At 43.6% G+C, this 16,440-nt stretch overlaps 1 protein-coding gene across 1 annotated transcript in view; it reads left to right on the forward strand.

The window, feature by feature from the left end:
- mtmr7b (myotubularin related protein 7b) overlaps positions 1-16,440 on the forward strand; it is a 277,663-nt gene that overhangs the window by 237,700 nt on the left and 23,523 nt on the right. The window contains exons 12-13 of the mRNA XM_070869780.1: positions 775-909; positions 2,940-3,066. Coding sequence (XP_070725881.1) covers positions 775-909; positions 2,940-3,066 — 262 coding nt within the window. The remainder of the gene's footprint in view (positions 1-774; positions 910-2,939; positions 3,067-16,440) is intronic.

Raw genomic sequence — 16,440 nt, forward strand, 5'->3', positions numbered from 1 at the left:
CACATATTGGGAATTTGGACACACGGACCTCATTCATGGTTTCCATCCATTTGGAAAATTCTGCGGCTTCAGCACCTGAATTCCCAGTGCACTTCTGGCAGGCTAAGCTCTAGGCCTGGAGTGCGAACTTGTAAAATTATCCCTTACAGGGTTTTGTTGAAGGTAGATACTCTTCATTTTTAAATTAATGATGATTAAATCCTTTATATTAAATACGAATTGTGTATCACACACCATGAATTGCACAAGTGGTCACTTATTGCAGGAAGTGGTGGCACACTAACTCTGAAAGTTTGTCATCAAAATGACACTTCCATTCGCTGATTCTTTTTAAGTAACTGGAAGAAAAAGGGCAAGATTCTATGTGATCTATCAACATTTTATCTGAGAAATAAGGCAGAATGCAAAAAACCCTCCTCTCCTCACCTGTCCTCTTTTTTACTTCCACATCCCCTCCTTCCAGTGCCATGCAACATTCCCAGATGAAAGAGTTCAGATTTCTCCTGCTTTATGACCTTAACACATACTTTTTATGTCTCTCTTAACACCTTAGCTGAGATAGAGAACTTGCACGGGGAACTGCCGATATTTTAATAATGACTCAGTGTGGTAGGAAACCAATAATTTAGCACAATCATCCTTACTGTAATATGTACAACAAATAGTTTCCAGTTGCAGTTTGCTAACTTTATATTTTCTGATTGATCTTTCTAACAATCTATTTTCCAAAATGGTGGATGTGTTCAGTTTTGTTATAATTGTTTTTTGTGGCAGAATTCAGGAGAAAACTCATTCACTATGGCCTCATCTATGGAAAAACCATGCAGACTACAAGAATCCCCTCTTTCGACAAGACCACAGTCAGACTCAGGGAGTCCTGAGGCCACACACAGCTCCATCTAATTTCAGGTTGGTATACTGGCTTTATATTCAATTAGATCATATTATTACCTTACAACATCTTCCATATCGGCAAATTAGAAAGAAAGAACTTGCATTTATATAGCACTGTTCATGTCCTCAGATCATTCCAAGTACTTTACAGTCAATGAATTACTTTTGAATTATAGTTACTTTTTCTTGAAGGCAAACATAGCAGACAATTTATGCATATTCAAGTCCCACAAACAGCAATGTGATGAATGACCAGTCAATCTAATCCTGGTGGTGTTGGGCAAGGAATAAATGTTGGCCAAGAAAAGAGGAGAACTCGCATGCTCTTCTCCAAATAGTGTTATGAGTTCTTTTACGTCCACTCAAGAGGGAAGATAGGTCCTTAGTTCAACATCTCATTCAAACAATAGCACCTCTGACAGTGCTGGACTGAAGTGTCAGCTTGGATTACTTGTTTAAGTACTGGAGTGGGGCTTGAACCCATGACCTTCTGACTTAGACACAAGACTGCTAGCACTTTGAATTTTAGAAGTATTGAAGTATTGAATATTCAAACTCCATGACACAATTAGTGATGTTCAGTAATCTTATCAGATTGCTAGCCTTTTTAACATAATTGGGTCTCGGGGCATTAAACCAAATTTGTAAAATCGATCTGTTGTGTATCTGTAAAGCATGCACTCCCATGTTTCGCCACCAGGGGGCGCATCCCCTGAAGTCCCAAGGGATTCCAGCATCCTTTGGGAGCACTGTATATAAGCCGGCCCCTAAGGCCTGTTCCTCACTCTGGAGTGTCTTATTAAAGACTGAGGTCACTGTTACTTTAACCTCCCTGTGCGCAGTCTCATCTGTGTTAGGAACACAATACTACCCATATGTTTTGTTAGGTCTTTAAAACTGGGTACAAGTCCAAAATCACCTTCCAGTCACTCTACCAAGTGACCATTATTGACCCTTGACAATGAATGTTGGCAAAGTGCAGGGTCTTAGAGACCAGCTTTATCCTGTCCTCACCCAACATTGACATATATGCATATTTTCCACCAATGGTCATTATACAGGAACTAGGAACCCCAGGCAATTTCCTCCTCCCTAACCCAGGCATGCTGAGGCCAATTGTAGCATCCCTAACTGCTGTTGTGGCTGATATCCACTGGGTCTGCACAGACCAGGGATTAAACACAGAACCTAGATGGTCCATGTAGTTCAGCTCCTCACTGAATAAACTCGTGGAGCCAATGTTGAATGAGAGTAAAGAAGATGGAGAAATACTTGAAGAAATAATGGACGGAACAGTTTTTTGTAACTTTGTAATTAGATTTTTTAGAATGTGTTTGCTATTACAATTATAAAGCTATTCCGGACATTCTTGTAGCATTATTGCTACAATAGAGAATGCTTGAAGATTGCATTGTATGAACAATATCCCACAAAGTGCAGGATTCCCTGGGATTTTTTCTAGTCTAGAGTTTTATTTAACAATGTATCTTTTCATCCACTTCACAGAATCTACTTATAGAAAAATTATTCTTCAGAACTGTTGCTGCTGAGAACAAAGTTTTTATATCCATTTTTGGTTTCATAACCGTTAATTTTCCCACTTTATCCTGACATAAACTTTGAGCTAATGTGGAAAATAGAACATGATTGCAGATGAATAGACTAAAGGTTTTCCATCATTTAGGTTTGTGCTCATGTGAAGCAACTTGTATTTTTGTAGCGGCTTTAAAACAACAAATGTGCTGACATCATATTGGAGAGGATAGACATCAAGCATGAATAGTAGGAGAGATTACTGACATGTAGGATCTCGCAGTTGAGAGGGAGATATGGTATAATTTAGCACAATCACATTGCTTTCTTGTACAAAATTATTCCAACTCAAAAGTATTTTTCTTCAAACCAGATTAACCTCTGTACAATATGACTTCAAAGTGCCCTGTACTAATTTTCTCCCCCATTATTTCACAGGTCAAATGCTTAAGTTTGACTCAGTTAGTTACTGGCATATAGAAATCCTAATTAAACAGTCCTGTTTCATGTAGGTTTTGGAGGAGCATGTACAACCGGTTTGAAAAAGGAATGCATCCTCGACAGTCTATTACAGAATTCTTGATGGCTGTGAAGGAGGAAACCCAGCAACTGGAAGAAGAACTTGAAATGCTAGAGGAGGTAATTTTTTCCTAATTGATAAGGTACCACAGAAGAAATTTACGGCAAAGATAAACACACATGGAATTAAGGGAATGCAGCTAAATAGATAGAGATGGTTGGAGGCAGAAGGCGATAGTTAGGAGAAAAAGTTATCTGACTGAAAAGGTATAGAGTTATGTTTCACGGGACTCTGTATTGGGGCAGCTCATTTAAAATGAATGATTTGGAGTTAAGAATTGAGGGAACAATAATGAAATTTGCAGATGGGGGAGGTGAGGTGGTTGGCAAATTGTAGCTACAATTGTGAAAGACTGTAGGCAGACATTGATAGGCCAGCAGGACAGATAGAGGGATTTCAATGTAAAACAAATGTAACAATCTATTTTGGAATTACGTAGAAATTACACCACAGAAAAAGGCCATACGGCCCAACTGGTCCTTGCTGGTGTTTATGCTTCACATTTTTTGTGAACACATTCCTTGCTAGGGTACTGTTTCAAGGGGGCTGGTCACCCTCAATCAAGTGGGAACCGTAACAGTCTGAGTGTTACCTGGAATTAAAAATAAGGAAGGAAAATGCACCTTAAATGCTAATATAGGAACACGTGTAGGTCACTCAGCCCCTTGAGCCCGTTCCACAATTCAGTTAGATCATGGCTGATCAGTAGCTTAACTCCATCTACCTGCCTTGGCTCCATAACCATTCATCCGCTTGGCTACCAAAAATCTATCACTCAGTTTTGAAATTTTCAATTGACCTAGCCTCAATAGCTTTTTGCGGAAGGGAGAGCCAGATTTCCACTACCCTTTGTGTGAAGAAGTTCATTCTGACATCACTCCCGAATGGCCTAGCTCTAATTTTAGGGTTATGCCCCCTTGTTTTGGACTCCCTCACTAGAGGAAATAGTTTCTCTCTATTTGCGCTATCAAATACTTTAATCATCTTAAACACCTTAATTAGATTACCCCTTAATCTTCTATATTCAAGGGAATACAAGTCTAGTCTGTGCAACCTGTCCTCATAATTTAAACCTTTTAGCCCCAGTATCATTCTGGTGAATCCATGCTACATCCCCTCCAAGGCCAATATATCCTTCCTGGGGTGCAGTGCCCAGAACTGAATGCAGTGCTTCAGATGGGGTCTAAACAGAGCTCTGTACAGCTGTAACATGAATTCCATCCTTTTGTATTCCAGCTCTTAAGATAAAGTCCAACATTCCATTAGCCTTTTTAAATTATGTTTTTGTACCTCTCCAGTAGCTTTTAGTGATTTCTGTACTTGGACCTCTAAATCTCTCCGCTCCTCCACAGTTCCTAGCTTCTTACCATTTAGAAAATAATCTGATCTATCTTTCTTAGGTCCAAAGTGAATGACCTCACACTTCCCCACATGGGGCAAAATGTGGCAGATGGAATTCATTCATTTGAACCATCAATGTCCCTATCAATATTTTAAATGAAAGTCAGAGTCTGCATTTATACGGAGCGCAGGAGTTCCAATTAGCCCACAGCTTTTACTATGGGGAGAACCCTAGGGGGGCTAAATTGTGCTGCATAGCACCACTTTTTTAGCGCTACACGGCCAACTAAAACTTGAAAATAGGGTTCGAGAAGCGCGTGCACTTCCGGTGAGAAATGTGCAGGATGCCATCTTAGTAAAGGGGTTTGTGCACATGTGCACAACGACTGTCGGCAGCATGCAGAGTAGTGAGAGGATGATACGGATCAGTGTGTAAGGCTGATTTGAAGCCACTGCTGCCATTTCCCAACTCCACACTCCAGCCAACGTTCGTCTTAATCTCGCACAGCTGAACATGATGTTAAACGGAATGAAGGCCGCCCCCCACCCATCACCACTATTTAAATGGATCACAAAGTCATTATAGGTTAGTTGCTGGACTATTTCTTCTGGCTGCTGGTGCAATTGTATGTGTTTTTAGAGCTTTTCTATATTTGGCAGTTTGTGTACTCTATAGGGAGTGGTCTGGCTGGTCTTGCAATACCATTTCATGCCATATGAAATATTGTGCTGAACGAAGTTGTTTCCAGACATGGGTGGCCTAGTAGGACTTCCTTCAGGAATTGAGCGCAAGAAGAGAATGAAGAGAGGCCACACAGAGTAGGACTGCTGCTAAAAGAGGGAGAAGAGCTCACAGCAGGAGGCTATATATACCGAAGGTATTCAGGGAGCAATTCTCTTACCTCAACTTCAGAAATGACCAATGCTCGAGATGTCACAAAAGAAGTCGTGAGTGAAATCTTTCAACTGCTGCAGCCACAACTGCAGCCTCAAAGCAGGGCAAGGACAGCATAGCTTGTGGCTGTCATGGTGACAATGGCTTTTAATTTTTATATGTCTGGCTCCTTCCAGACTGCTGCTGGAGAGATAAGTAACATCTCGCAGTGTACTGCTGTATAAGGGAGGTCACTGAAACTCTCTTTACAAAGAGAAACACATTCATCGCATTCCCTCTTGCTAGAGACAAGCAGGAGGAGCGAGCATGAGGTTGTGCACGGATTGCAGGCTTCCCCATGGTGCAGGGTGCCATTGACTGCACGCATATTGACTTGCGCTCTCCTCATCTGAACTTGGCCATTTTCATCAACCGAAAGGGATTACACTCCCTCAATATGCAGCTGGGATGCGATCACAGGCAGCCTATCATGCAGGTGAATGCCCATTATCTAGTCAGCAGTCAAAATACATTCTGTGACAGTCCTCTGTGCCACCTGTATTTGAACAACCACGGCTGGCTACTGGGTGACAAGAGTTATCACCTTAAGACTCCGGTCAGGAATACACACACACATGTACAACAGACATACAATGAGAGCCATGTTGTCACAAGGAAAATTATAGAGCACACTGTCAACGTCCTCAAGCAACGTTTCCATTGTCTGAACTCTCTGGAGGAGCCCTGCAGTACTCAGCTTAGCGGGTATCAAGGTTTATGGTAGCCATGCTGCACAACCTGTCCATTATGAGGGAACAAACCTTGCCACCAGCTATCAGGCAAGAAGCTGAAGAGGAGGAGGAAGTACAACAGGAAGTGGAAGAAGTGGAAGGGAGGCTAAAACATAGACAGCCCGTTTCTGCCTGGACTGTACTTGATCAGATTATTCATGAGCAATACCAATAACCACAACTAAACCTCCCCGCTCATCAACAGTCTGACCACACTCCTTATCTTTCCTCTGTCACTGATCATCACATGGTCCTCTTTCTGACAACACAAAAATAAAAATTTCTAGAAAATGCACATTCAAATCCAATTTTATAAATTCACTCATTAGTTTAATTTTGCATGCATTATTTAATCATCCTTGTGCATTCCCTTAGTGCCTTTGCCTATCCCAGTGCTTCTACAAGGTGCTTCCCCATAGGTACTGGTAGGCTGCTGACCTTCAATTGAGGAAACTGCAAATGGCCTTGGAGGACGACCTTGAGCAGCTCTTTGCCTAGAGGGCCCGGCTTCAGACTGCACCATCTCGCCCTGGGCTGCAGCAGTCTGGGTTGGCTGGCTGACAGGTGTCCGCAAAGGCACTGGTGGAGTGACAGCAGTGGGAGCAGGAATGCTGTCATCCTGAGAGAGCACAGCAGGTCCCTGTTCCATGAAGCCACGACCACTCTCCCAGGGCGGCGCCTTAGCAATCCTGATTGGTGCGCGAAAAGGGCCTTGTGTCGCGATTAGTGGCCCAACGCGGTGCAAGCACATCGATTACATCATCGCCATACACGCTGACCCCTATCACCATGCGCTGAGCCCTTTGCGCCCCTTGGGACGCAAGGTTTGCATGGGACAATGCCACTGACAGTTTTGCGGGGCGAGAAGCGGTGGTGGCTGGGGTGCCTCTGCCGCCCTTAAAGGAGATGTGGTGACACCGCCTCTGCCATCTTTTGTGTCGGATGACTTTTCGGTCGGCCCGACATTGGCGGCCGCAGTACCGCCAACATGCAGCCCGGCACCCCTTCTTGGGTGCCTGTCCGCTGGCCCGGCTGACACCTGCCCTGGTAGCCAGTGGACACCACCAAAGCAGCTGCAGAGTTCGCAGTGGTGGGGAGGGACGTTGTGACGTGTTATCGTGACGCGGCTCATCAGCACGGTGCTGAGAGTCGCACCCCATGACCAGCCCACACATTTTATTTGCTCTAAGACCCCAATTCCGTGTGATTTAGCTGCCTGTATTGCTGGGCGCTAAATTTCCTTTTATTTCAAATTATGCGCCCCAAACCCAGCACAGGGCAATTTCGGCCCCAAGGTATTCAGGAAAGATAGAGAAGGAAAGAAAGGAGGTGGGGTAACAGTATTGATTAAGTGCTAGAGAGAGAGGATGTCCTAGAGGGGTCAAGGTCAGAATCTGCTTGGTTAGAGTTGAGAAACAATAGAGATGCCATTGCACTTCTAGGTGTATTCTATAGGCTGCCAACTAGTGGAAAGGATATAGAGGAGCAAATGTTCAGGGAAACTACAGAGAGGTGCAACAACTATAGAGTAATGATAATGGGAGACTTCAACTATCCTAATATAGACTGGGATAGTAATAGTGCAAAGGGCACAGAGGGGGAAAAATTTCTGAAGTGTGTTCAGGAGAATTTCTTGATTCGTACGTTTCTGGCCCAACGAGGAAGGAGACATTGTTGGATTTGGGGTCAAGTAGAGCAAGTGTTAGTAGTGGAATATTTAGGGAACAGTGATCACAGTATAATAAGGTTTAGATTAGCTATTGAAAAGAACTGGGAGCAATCTAGAGTAAAAATACTTAATTGGAGGAAGGCCAATTTCAGTGAATTGAGAATGGATCTGGCCCAAGTAATTTGGAATCAAAACTTCAATTGAACAGTTGCCTTTAAAGAGGAGAGGGTTCGAATACAGTCAAGGTATATATTCCAATGAGAGTGAAAGGTAGGGCAAGCAAAACCAGAGCTCCCTGGATGACGAAAGCAATAGAGAGCAAAATGAAAAAGGGGTCATATGGTAGACGTCAGGTTGAGAATACAAGTGAGAACCAGGCTGAATATAGAAAGTTCAAAGGGAAAATAAAGAAAATAAGAAGGGCAAAGAGAGAGTATAAGTATAGATTGGTAAATAACATAAAAGGGAATCCAAAAATATTCTATAGACATATAAATAGTAAATGGGTAGTAAGAGGAGGGGTGGAGCCGATCAGGAACCAAAATGGAGACCTATGAATGGAGGCAGAGGGCATGGCTGAGGTACTAACTGAGTACCTTGCATCTGTCTTTACCAAGGAAAAAGATGCTGCGAAAGTCATAATGAAAGAGGAGGTAGTTGAGATACTATATGGGATAAAAATTGATAAAGAGGAGATACTTGAAAGTTGGCTGTAGTTAAAGTAGATAAGTCACCTGGACCAGATGGGATGCATCCTAGGATGCTGAGGGAAGTAAAGGTGGAAATTGCGGAGGTACTGACCATAATCTTCCAATCCTCCTTGGATATGGGGGTGGTGCCAAAGGACTGGAGAACTGTAAATGTTACACCCTTGTTCAAAAAAAGGGTGTAAGGATAATCCCAGCAACTACAGGCCAGTCAGTTTAACCTCGGTAGTGGAGAAGCTTTTAGAAACGATAATCGGGGACAAAATTAGCACTCACTTGGACGAGTGTGGATTAATTAAGGAAAGCCAGCACTGATTTGTTAAAGGCAAATAGTGTTTATCTAACTTGATTCAGTTTTTGATGAGGTAACAGAGAGGATTGATGAGGACAATGTGGATGATGTGTACATGGACTCCAAAAGGCATTTGATAAATAGGCTTGCCAGCAAAGTTGAAGCCCATGGAATAAAAGGGACAGTGGCAGTATGGATACGAAATTGGCTAAGCAACAGAAAAGAGAGAGTAGTGGTGAACGGTTGTTTATCCACCAATGGTCGGTACTAGGACCACTGCTTTTCTTGATATATATTAATGACTTAAATTTGGGTGTACAATATCAAAATTTGCAGATGACACAAAACTTGGAAATGTAGTTAACAGTGTGGAGAGACCTAGAGAAGACATAGACAGGATTGTGAAATAGGTGGACAGGTGGCAGATAAAACTTAACACAGAAAAGTGTGAAGTGATACATTTTGTTATGAAGAATGAGAGGACTTATAAACTAAATTGTACAATCCTAAAGCGGGTGCACAAGCAGAAGGACCTAGGCGGTCTGTGTGCATATTGTTAAAGGTGGCAGGACAGGTTGAGAAAGCAGTTAAAAAAAGCATATGGAATCCTGGGCTTCATAAATAGAGGCATAGAGTACAAAAGCATGGAAATTATGATGAACCTTTATAAAACACTGGTTCGGCCTCAACTGGCATATTGTGTCCAATTCTGGGCACTGCACTTTAGGAAGGATGTGAAGGTCTTAGAGAGCATGCAGAAAAGATTTACAAGATTGTTTCCAGGAATGAGGGACTTAAGTTATGTGGATAGACTGGAGAAACTGGGGTTGTTTTCCTTAGAGCAGAGAAGGTTGAGAGAGTTGCTAAAGGTGTTCAAAATCATGAAGGGGTTTAGACAGAGTAGATAGAGAGAAACTGTTCCCATTTTGCGGCCGAGTTGAGAACCCGAGGACACAGATTTAAGGTGATTGGCAGGAGAACCAAAGGTGACATGAGGAAAATCTTTTTTATGCAATGAGTGGTTTGGATCTGGAATGCACTGCCTGAAAAGGTGGTGGAGGCAGATTCAACTGTGGCTTTCAAAATGGAATTAGATAAGTACCTGAAGGGAGAAAAATTACAAGGCTACAGGGAAAGGGTGGGTGATAACTTCACGGTGGGGCGGGCAATAATCAAGGGAATAATGGAGGCATGTGAAAAAGGAACGGCAGTAGTCATGGGGGATTTTAACCTACATATCGATTGGTCAACTCAAATCGCACGGGGTAGCCTGGAGGAGGAATTCATAGAATGCATACGGGATTGTTTCATAGAACAGTATGTTACAGAACCTACAAGGGAGCAAGCTATCTTAGATCAGGTCCTGTGTAATGAGACAGGAAAAAGAAACGATCTCCGAGTAAAAGATCCTCTCGGAATGAGTGATCACAGTATGGTTGAATTTGTAATACAGATTGAGGGTGAGGAAGTTGTGTCAGAAACGAGCGTACTATACTTAAACAAAGGGGACTACAGTGGGATGAGGGCAGAGTTGGCTAAAGTAGACTGGAAACACAGACTAAACGGTGGCACAATTGAGGAACAATGGAGGACTTTTAAAGAGCTCTTTCATAGTGCGCAACAAAAATATATTCCAGTGAAAAAGAAGGGTGATAAGAGAAGGGATAACCAGCCGTGGATAACCAAGGAAATAAAGGAGAGTATCAAATCAAAGACCAATGTGTATAAGGTGGCCAAGGTTAGTGGGAAACTAGAAGATTGGGAAAATTTTAAACAACAGCAAAGAATGACTAAAAAAGCAATTAAGAAAGGAAAGATAGATTAGGAAGGTAAACTTGCGCAAAACATAAAAACAGATAGTAAAAGCTTTTACAGATATATAAAACGGAAAAGAGTGACTAAAGTAAATGTTGGTCCCTTAGAAGATGAGAAGGGGGATTTAATAATGGGAAATATGGAAATGGCTGAGACTTTAAACAATTATTTTGCTTCGGTCTTCACAGTGGAAGACACAAAAACCATGCCAAAAATTGCTGGTCATAGGAATGTGGGAAGGGAGGACCTTGAGACAATCACTATCACTAAGGGGGTAGTGCTGGACAGGCTAATGGGACTCAAGGTAGACAAGTCCCCTGGACCTGATGAAATGCATTCCAGGGTATTAAAAGAGATGGCGGAAGTTATAGCAGATGCATTCGTTATAATCTACCAAAATTCTCTGGACTCTGGGGAGGTACCAGCGGATTGGAAAGCAGCTAATGTAACGCCTCTGTTTAAAAAAGGGGGCAGACAAAAGGCAGGTAACTATAGGCCGGTTAGTTTAACATCTGTAGTGGGGAAAATGCTTGAAACTATCATTAAGGAAGAAATAGCGGGACATCTAGATAGGAATAGTGCAATCAAGCAGACGCAGCATGGATTCATGAAGGGGAAATCATGTTTAATTAATTTACTGGAATTCTTTGAGGATATAACGAGCATGGTGGATAGAGGTGTACCGATGGATGTGGTGTATTTAGATTTCCAAAAGGCATTCGATAAGGTGCCACACAAAAGGTTACTGCAGAAGATAGAGGTACGTGGAGTCAGAGGAAATGTATTAGCATGGATAGAGAATTGGCTGACGAACAGAAAGCAGAGAGTCGGGATAAATGGGTCCTTTTCAGGTTGTAAATCGGTGGTTAGTGGTGTGCCACAGGGATCAGTGCTGGGACCACAACTGTTTACAATATACATAGATGACTTGGAAGAGGGGACAGAGTGTAGTGTAACAAAATTTGCAGATGACACAAAGATTAGTGGGAAAGCGGGTTGTGTATAGGACACAGAGAGGCTGCAAAGAGATTTAGATAGGTTAAGCGAATGGGCTAAGGTTTGGCAGATGGAATACAATGTCGGAAAGTGTGAGGTCATCCACCTTGGGGAAAAAAAACAGTAAAAGGGAATATTATTTGAATGGGGAGAAATTACAACATGCTGAGGTGCAAAGGGACCTGGAGGTCCTTGTGCATGAATCCCAAAAAGTTAGTTTGCAGGTGCAGCAGGTAATCAGGAAGGTGAATGGAATGTTGGCCTTCATTGCGAGAGGGATAGAGTACAAAAGCAGGGAGGTCCTTCTGCAACTGTACAGGGTATTGGTGAGGCCGCACCTCGAGTACTGCATGCAGTTTTGGGCACCTTACTTAAGGAAGGATATACTGGCTTTGGAGGGGGTACAGAGACGATTCACTAGGCTGATTCCGGAGATGAAGGGGTTACCTTATGATGATAGATTGCGTAGACTGGGTCTTTACTCGTTGGAGTTCAGAAGGATGAGGGGTGATCTTATAGAAACATTTAAAATAATGAAAGGGATAGACATGATAGAGGCGGAGAGGTTGTTTCCACTGGTCGGGGAGACTGGAACTAGGGGGCACAGCCTCAAAATACGGGGGAGCAAATTTAAAACCGAGTTGAGAAGGAATTTCTTCTCCCAGAGGGTTGTGAATCTGTGGAATTCTCTGCCCAGGGAAGCAGTTGAGGCTAGCTCATTGAATGTAGTCAAGTCACAGATAGATAGATTTTTAACCAATAAGGGAATTAAGGGTTACGGGGAGAGGGCGGGTAAGTGGAGCTGAGTCCACGGCCAGATCAACCATGATCTTATTGAATGGCGGAGCAGGCTTGAGGGGCTAGATAGCCTACTCCTGTTCCTAATTATTATGTTCTTATGTTCTTATGAGTGGGGCTAGCTGAAATGCTCTTGCAGAGAGCCAGCACGGGCTCGAAGGGATAAACGGCCTCCTGTGCTGTAACCCTTCTATGATTCTAATACGTACAGGCAAACTTGTCCTTTTGCAGCTCTTTCCTGCTGCCTCCTGTATGCACCACTTCCTTCTGCAAGAAAGCAGGAAGTGTGTCAGTAAGTGTTCTGCAATATGTTTGGGTGGTATGGCTGCCATGGTTGATTAGCTGCCAGTGTATGCAAGTCGTGAGTTGTGGGTATGACGCTTATAACAGTGTGAAGTCTGTGAGGATGAGGTAAACCATATGAATTGGAGGTTTGAGTACTGATTGATAAGAGATTGTTGGTATGCTGCCTGCATGGCAATCATCAGGCATGGGTTAATCATGTACTGCAATCCCCACACCCATTTTTGGGGGTTATCCAATTTAACCCCCTACATGTCATGGATCAAAATTTTAATTTATAATTTTCGACTTGTTCTGCCCAATCCCTCCCTGTCCCTCCCCTGGATTTGTCCCGCTGTTTTTTGGTTAAATTTATTCCAGAGTTTTTCTCCTAGAGCAAGTTTGGGAACCTCTATCTAATGTCCTTTAACCAGTGTGCCTGCACCTCCAGGGAAACCATTTAAAAAAGTAGCGCAGCTGACATTTATGCTCATCTTTAAACTGTTCACCTTACCTTGTAATGAGACTGAGATCTACGAATGGGCTTTAATTTTGGCTTTTTAAAATCTGTTTTACCGCAAATTTTGAGTTTACTGTTGACACTGGTGCCCATGATTGTGACTGCACTTAAAGTGCTGCTTCCCTACCCTGTTCAAACTCCAGGCCATCATCTTTAATATAGTCCCCTTTTCTGGTGAAAGCAGCTAAAAACTTGGAAGTCTAATTCAACTATGCCAAGATCCATAGCATTAGAGGAATGCCAGTTTACAGTCAAATAGTCTGGCAACTTATTAGGAAAGACTTAAGTGATTCAGGCTTCAAAGGAGGCCTGTAACCAGGATATTTAAAACTGTAAACCATTACAAGAGCAGAAAAACAAACCAAGAGAGCAATCAGAAACTCAAAGAGGTACTTAATTTTAAAGATACATGGCTACTCACTGATGTGGCCCAGGTGACAGGGCAAAATTATAAGCCACTTTTAAAAAATAAATGGTCCCATCAATGTTCTCTCCTTCCCATTTTTTGTAAAGACGTTCTTTACTGGAGTACTGTTTCAATGGGGCTGCTCACCCTCTGGTACTTCAATCAAGTGGCCATTATTCATGTATGAACCTTAATAGTCTGTGTGTTAGAATGGCATTACTGTCCAACTTGACTTTATCCTCACCTGAAACCCAGCAGCGTTACAGGGGGATAATCAAGAACGACAAGCCTGGCTGACTTTCTCTTACTGGCACCGAGAACAATTCTAGCACCGCTATTGTCGCCCCGATGAGCAAACTAACTGTTGCGTATGCAATAACTCAATTGGCTTAGTACCATGAACTCAATCAGGTACGACCTGACTCTACTTTATTAGCTCTCAGTGAGGATAAAACATGGAGGCTTTCTTTATATACAAGGGCTGCACGTGTGTGTCTGTGGCCCAATGACCTCCGACGGTCGCTCCCCCTGATGGCAGGTAAACCCAGGCATACATACATTATAGCATTCCCCCAAAGATCTTGGTATCAGTCCTATTTACAAATTGAGACAGTCCGGGGCTTTCCGCTTCCTAGTTGATCGTCTCAGTTCAATTCCAGATCTGGGTGAGCTCTCCAAGTCATTCATGACTTGAGGCTGGGTAGCCGATCTAACGGGAGTAGCAGTGTCCATGTCGGCGATTGAAGGTCCAGATTCATTGACAACAGCAGGGTCTTCTTGTCATGTATTCAACTGTCATTGTAATGCATGTATAAGCTGACCTAAGTTGTACACCTTGAGAACACTGACCACAAGGGGGCGAACTTGTGGGAGACACTCCTAACCTGCACTTTCTGGTATAAACCCACCCACGGTCTGTCTCTTGTGGTCTTAGTAATAAAGGTAACTGGTCACAGAGTGATCTTCTCTCAAGTATGGACCTCGTGTACATTTATACTGTATAGTAAGGACATATTATTGGCGATGAGAAACTGGGATTTAAACCATACGAGCATGGTCACTAACAGCACAGAAGAGAGGTACTGTGTTGGTGATGATTGGGACAACTTTATTGAGAGACTACAGCAAAGTTTTGTCACTAAGGAATGGTTGGGACAGGATTCGGCCGACAAACGCAGGGCTCATCTCCTGACGGTTTGTGGATCCAGGACGTACTCCCTGATGAAGGACCTTCTAGCGCCAGAGAAATCGGCAGACAAGACGTTCGAAGAGCTCAGTAAGTTGATCGGGGAACACCTTAAACCGGCGAGCAGCATGTACATGGCGAGACACTGGTTTTACACGCACCGGCGGCGAGAAGGGCAAAGCATTCCAGACTTCCTGGCAGATCTCCGGCGACTGGCGAGCCTATGTAAGTTCCCAGATGCATGCAGAGCGGAGATGCTGCGAGACTTTTTTATTGAGGGCATCGGGCACGCTGGAGTTTTCAGGAAACTGATTGAGACCAAAGACTTGACCTTGGAAGCAGCGGCTATGATAGCCCAGACAATTATCTCAGGGGAGGAAGAGACTAGAATGATTTATGGCAAAAATCTTGGCTCAAATGCGGCAAACGGCCAGGGAGTCAGCATTGTTAACGCGGCACACAGTTCTCTAGGCAGACAAGGGCAATCGGACATGCCCCAGCATGCAGTCAAACCCAAAGGGGGAATTCAACAGAGACAATGGCTAGCTGAACGGCGATTCATGCCATCACAATGGACAATGCGGCCAATAAAGGGGTCATCAACACCTGTTAATGGTGCACTTAAGGACAGTTACAGAGGCAGAGATGATCGACTGGGAATGGACCTTTTGTTTTCAACAATGGGGCCTCTAGCTCATGCTGAAGGTGTGGAGGCAAACACCCAGCCAGAGCTTGCAGGTATCAGCAATATAACTGCAGAAACTGCAATGTCAGCGGTCACTTGGCGCGTATGTACAGGAAGCCTGCAGCCAGGTTGATGTACGAGGAGGACGGGCCCGATGTTAGCCCTACGAGGCCAAATGAATACTGGGGGAAATCGCTGGAAGCTGAAGTTCAGCGAGTTCATGTGGAGCACATATACAGTTCATATACCAGGATGCCACCGATAATGATGAAAGTGCTCCTCACTGGCATCCCAGTATTAATGGAGCTGGTCACGGGGGCCAGCCAGTCCCTGATGAGTATCAAACCGTTCGAAATGTTGTGGATCCTCGACCATCGTTTGGATGGCCACGACCACAGACTTAGCGGAGATTCCACTGGTGCATTGCTTAACTGCATGCAAGCGTTTCGCTGATGCACACATGACTCCAAATCAGAATCAATGCTGGGCCACCAAACGCGAGACCTGGCAATGGCCTTCATTATAACAATACTGGGATGGGTACTCTGTAAATCCCATACAAATCTCTCCCTGCCTTTCTTGGGCATAACAACAAAATTACCCCATAGCAAACAATCAGATTGAATGGATAGTTCGTCTTTGCGATGATTGTAAGGTTTGCTCTCAGCACACACTTCCCTGGGAATGGCTGACCAATCACCACTAAGGACACAATGTTTTACAACTGATAAGATTGGATCCTGGCTGGTCCAGATCGTAACTTGTTGAGCAGTGACAGGCGACCCTTCACTCTCAAAGGCATCCATGACCAATAGTAGGTCTGCGGGCTGTGGCGTTTCCACCTCCGGCGTGGGCAACGGTAAACAGCTCAATGCATCGGCACAATTCTCGATGACAGGTCTATAGCGAATGACATAATCATAGACAGATAATGTCAGCGCCTACCTCTGGATGTGGGACGACGTGTTAGTATTGATACCTCTTGTTATGCTCATAATAAAGTAATGTAACGAAGTACTGTGGACATGAGTAAGTGTGACCTTAGCTCCTTTATTCAAACTCCAGCATGGT

Source organism: Pristiophorus japonicus, chromosome 2, assembly GCF_044704955.1.
Source record: "Pristiophorus japonicus isolate sPriJap1 chromosome 2, sPriJap1.hap1, whole genome shotgun sequence".
Taxonomy (NCBI): Eukaryota; Metazoa; Chordata; class Chondrichthyes; family Pristiophoridae; genus Pristiophorus; species Pristiophorus japonicus.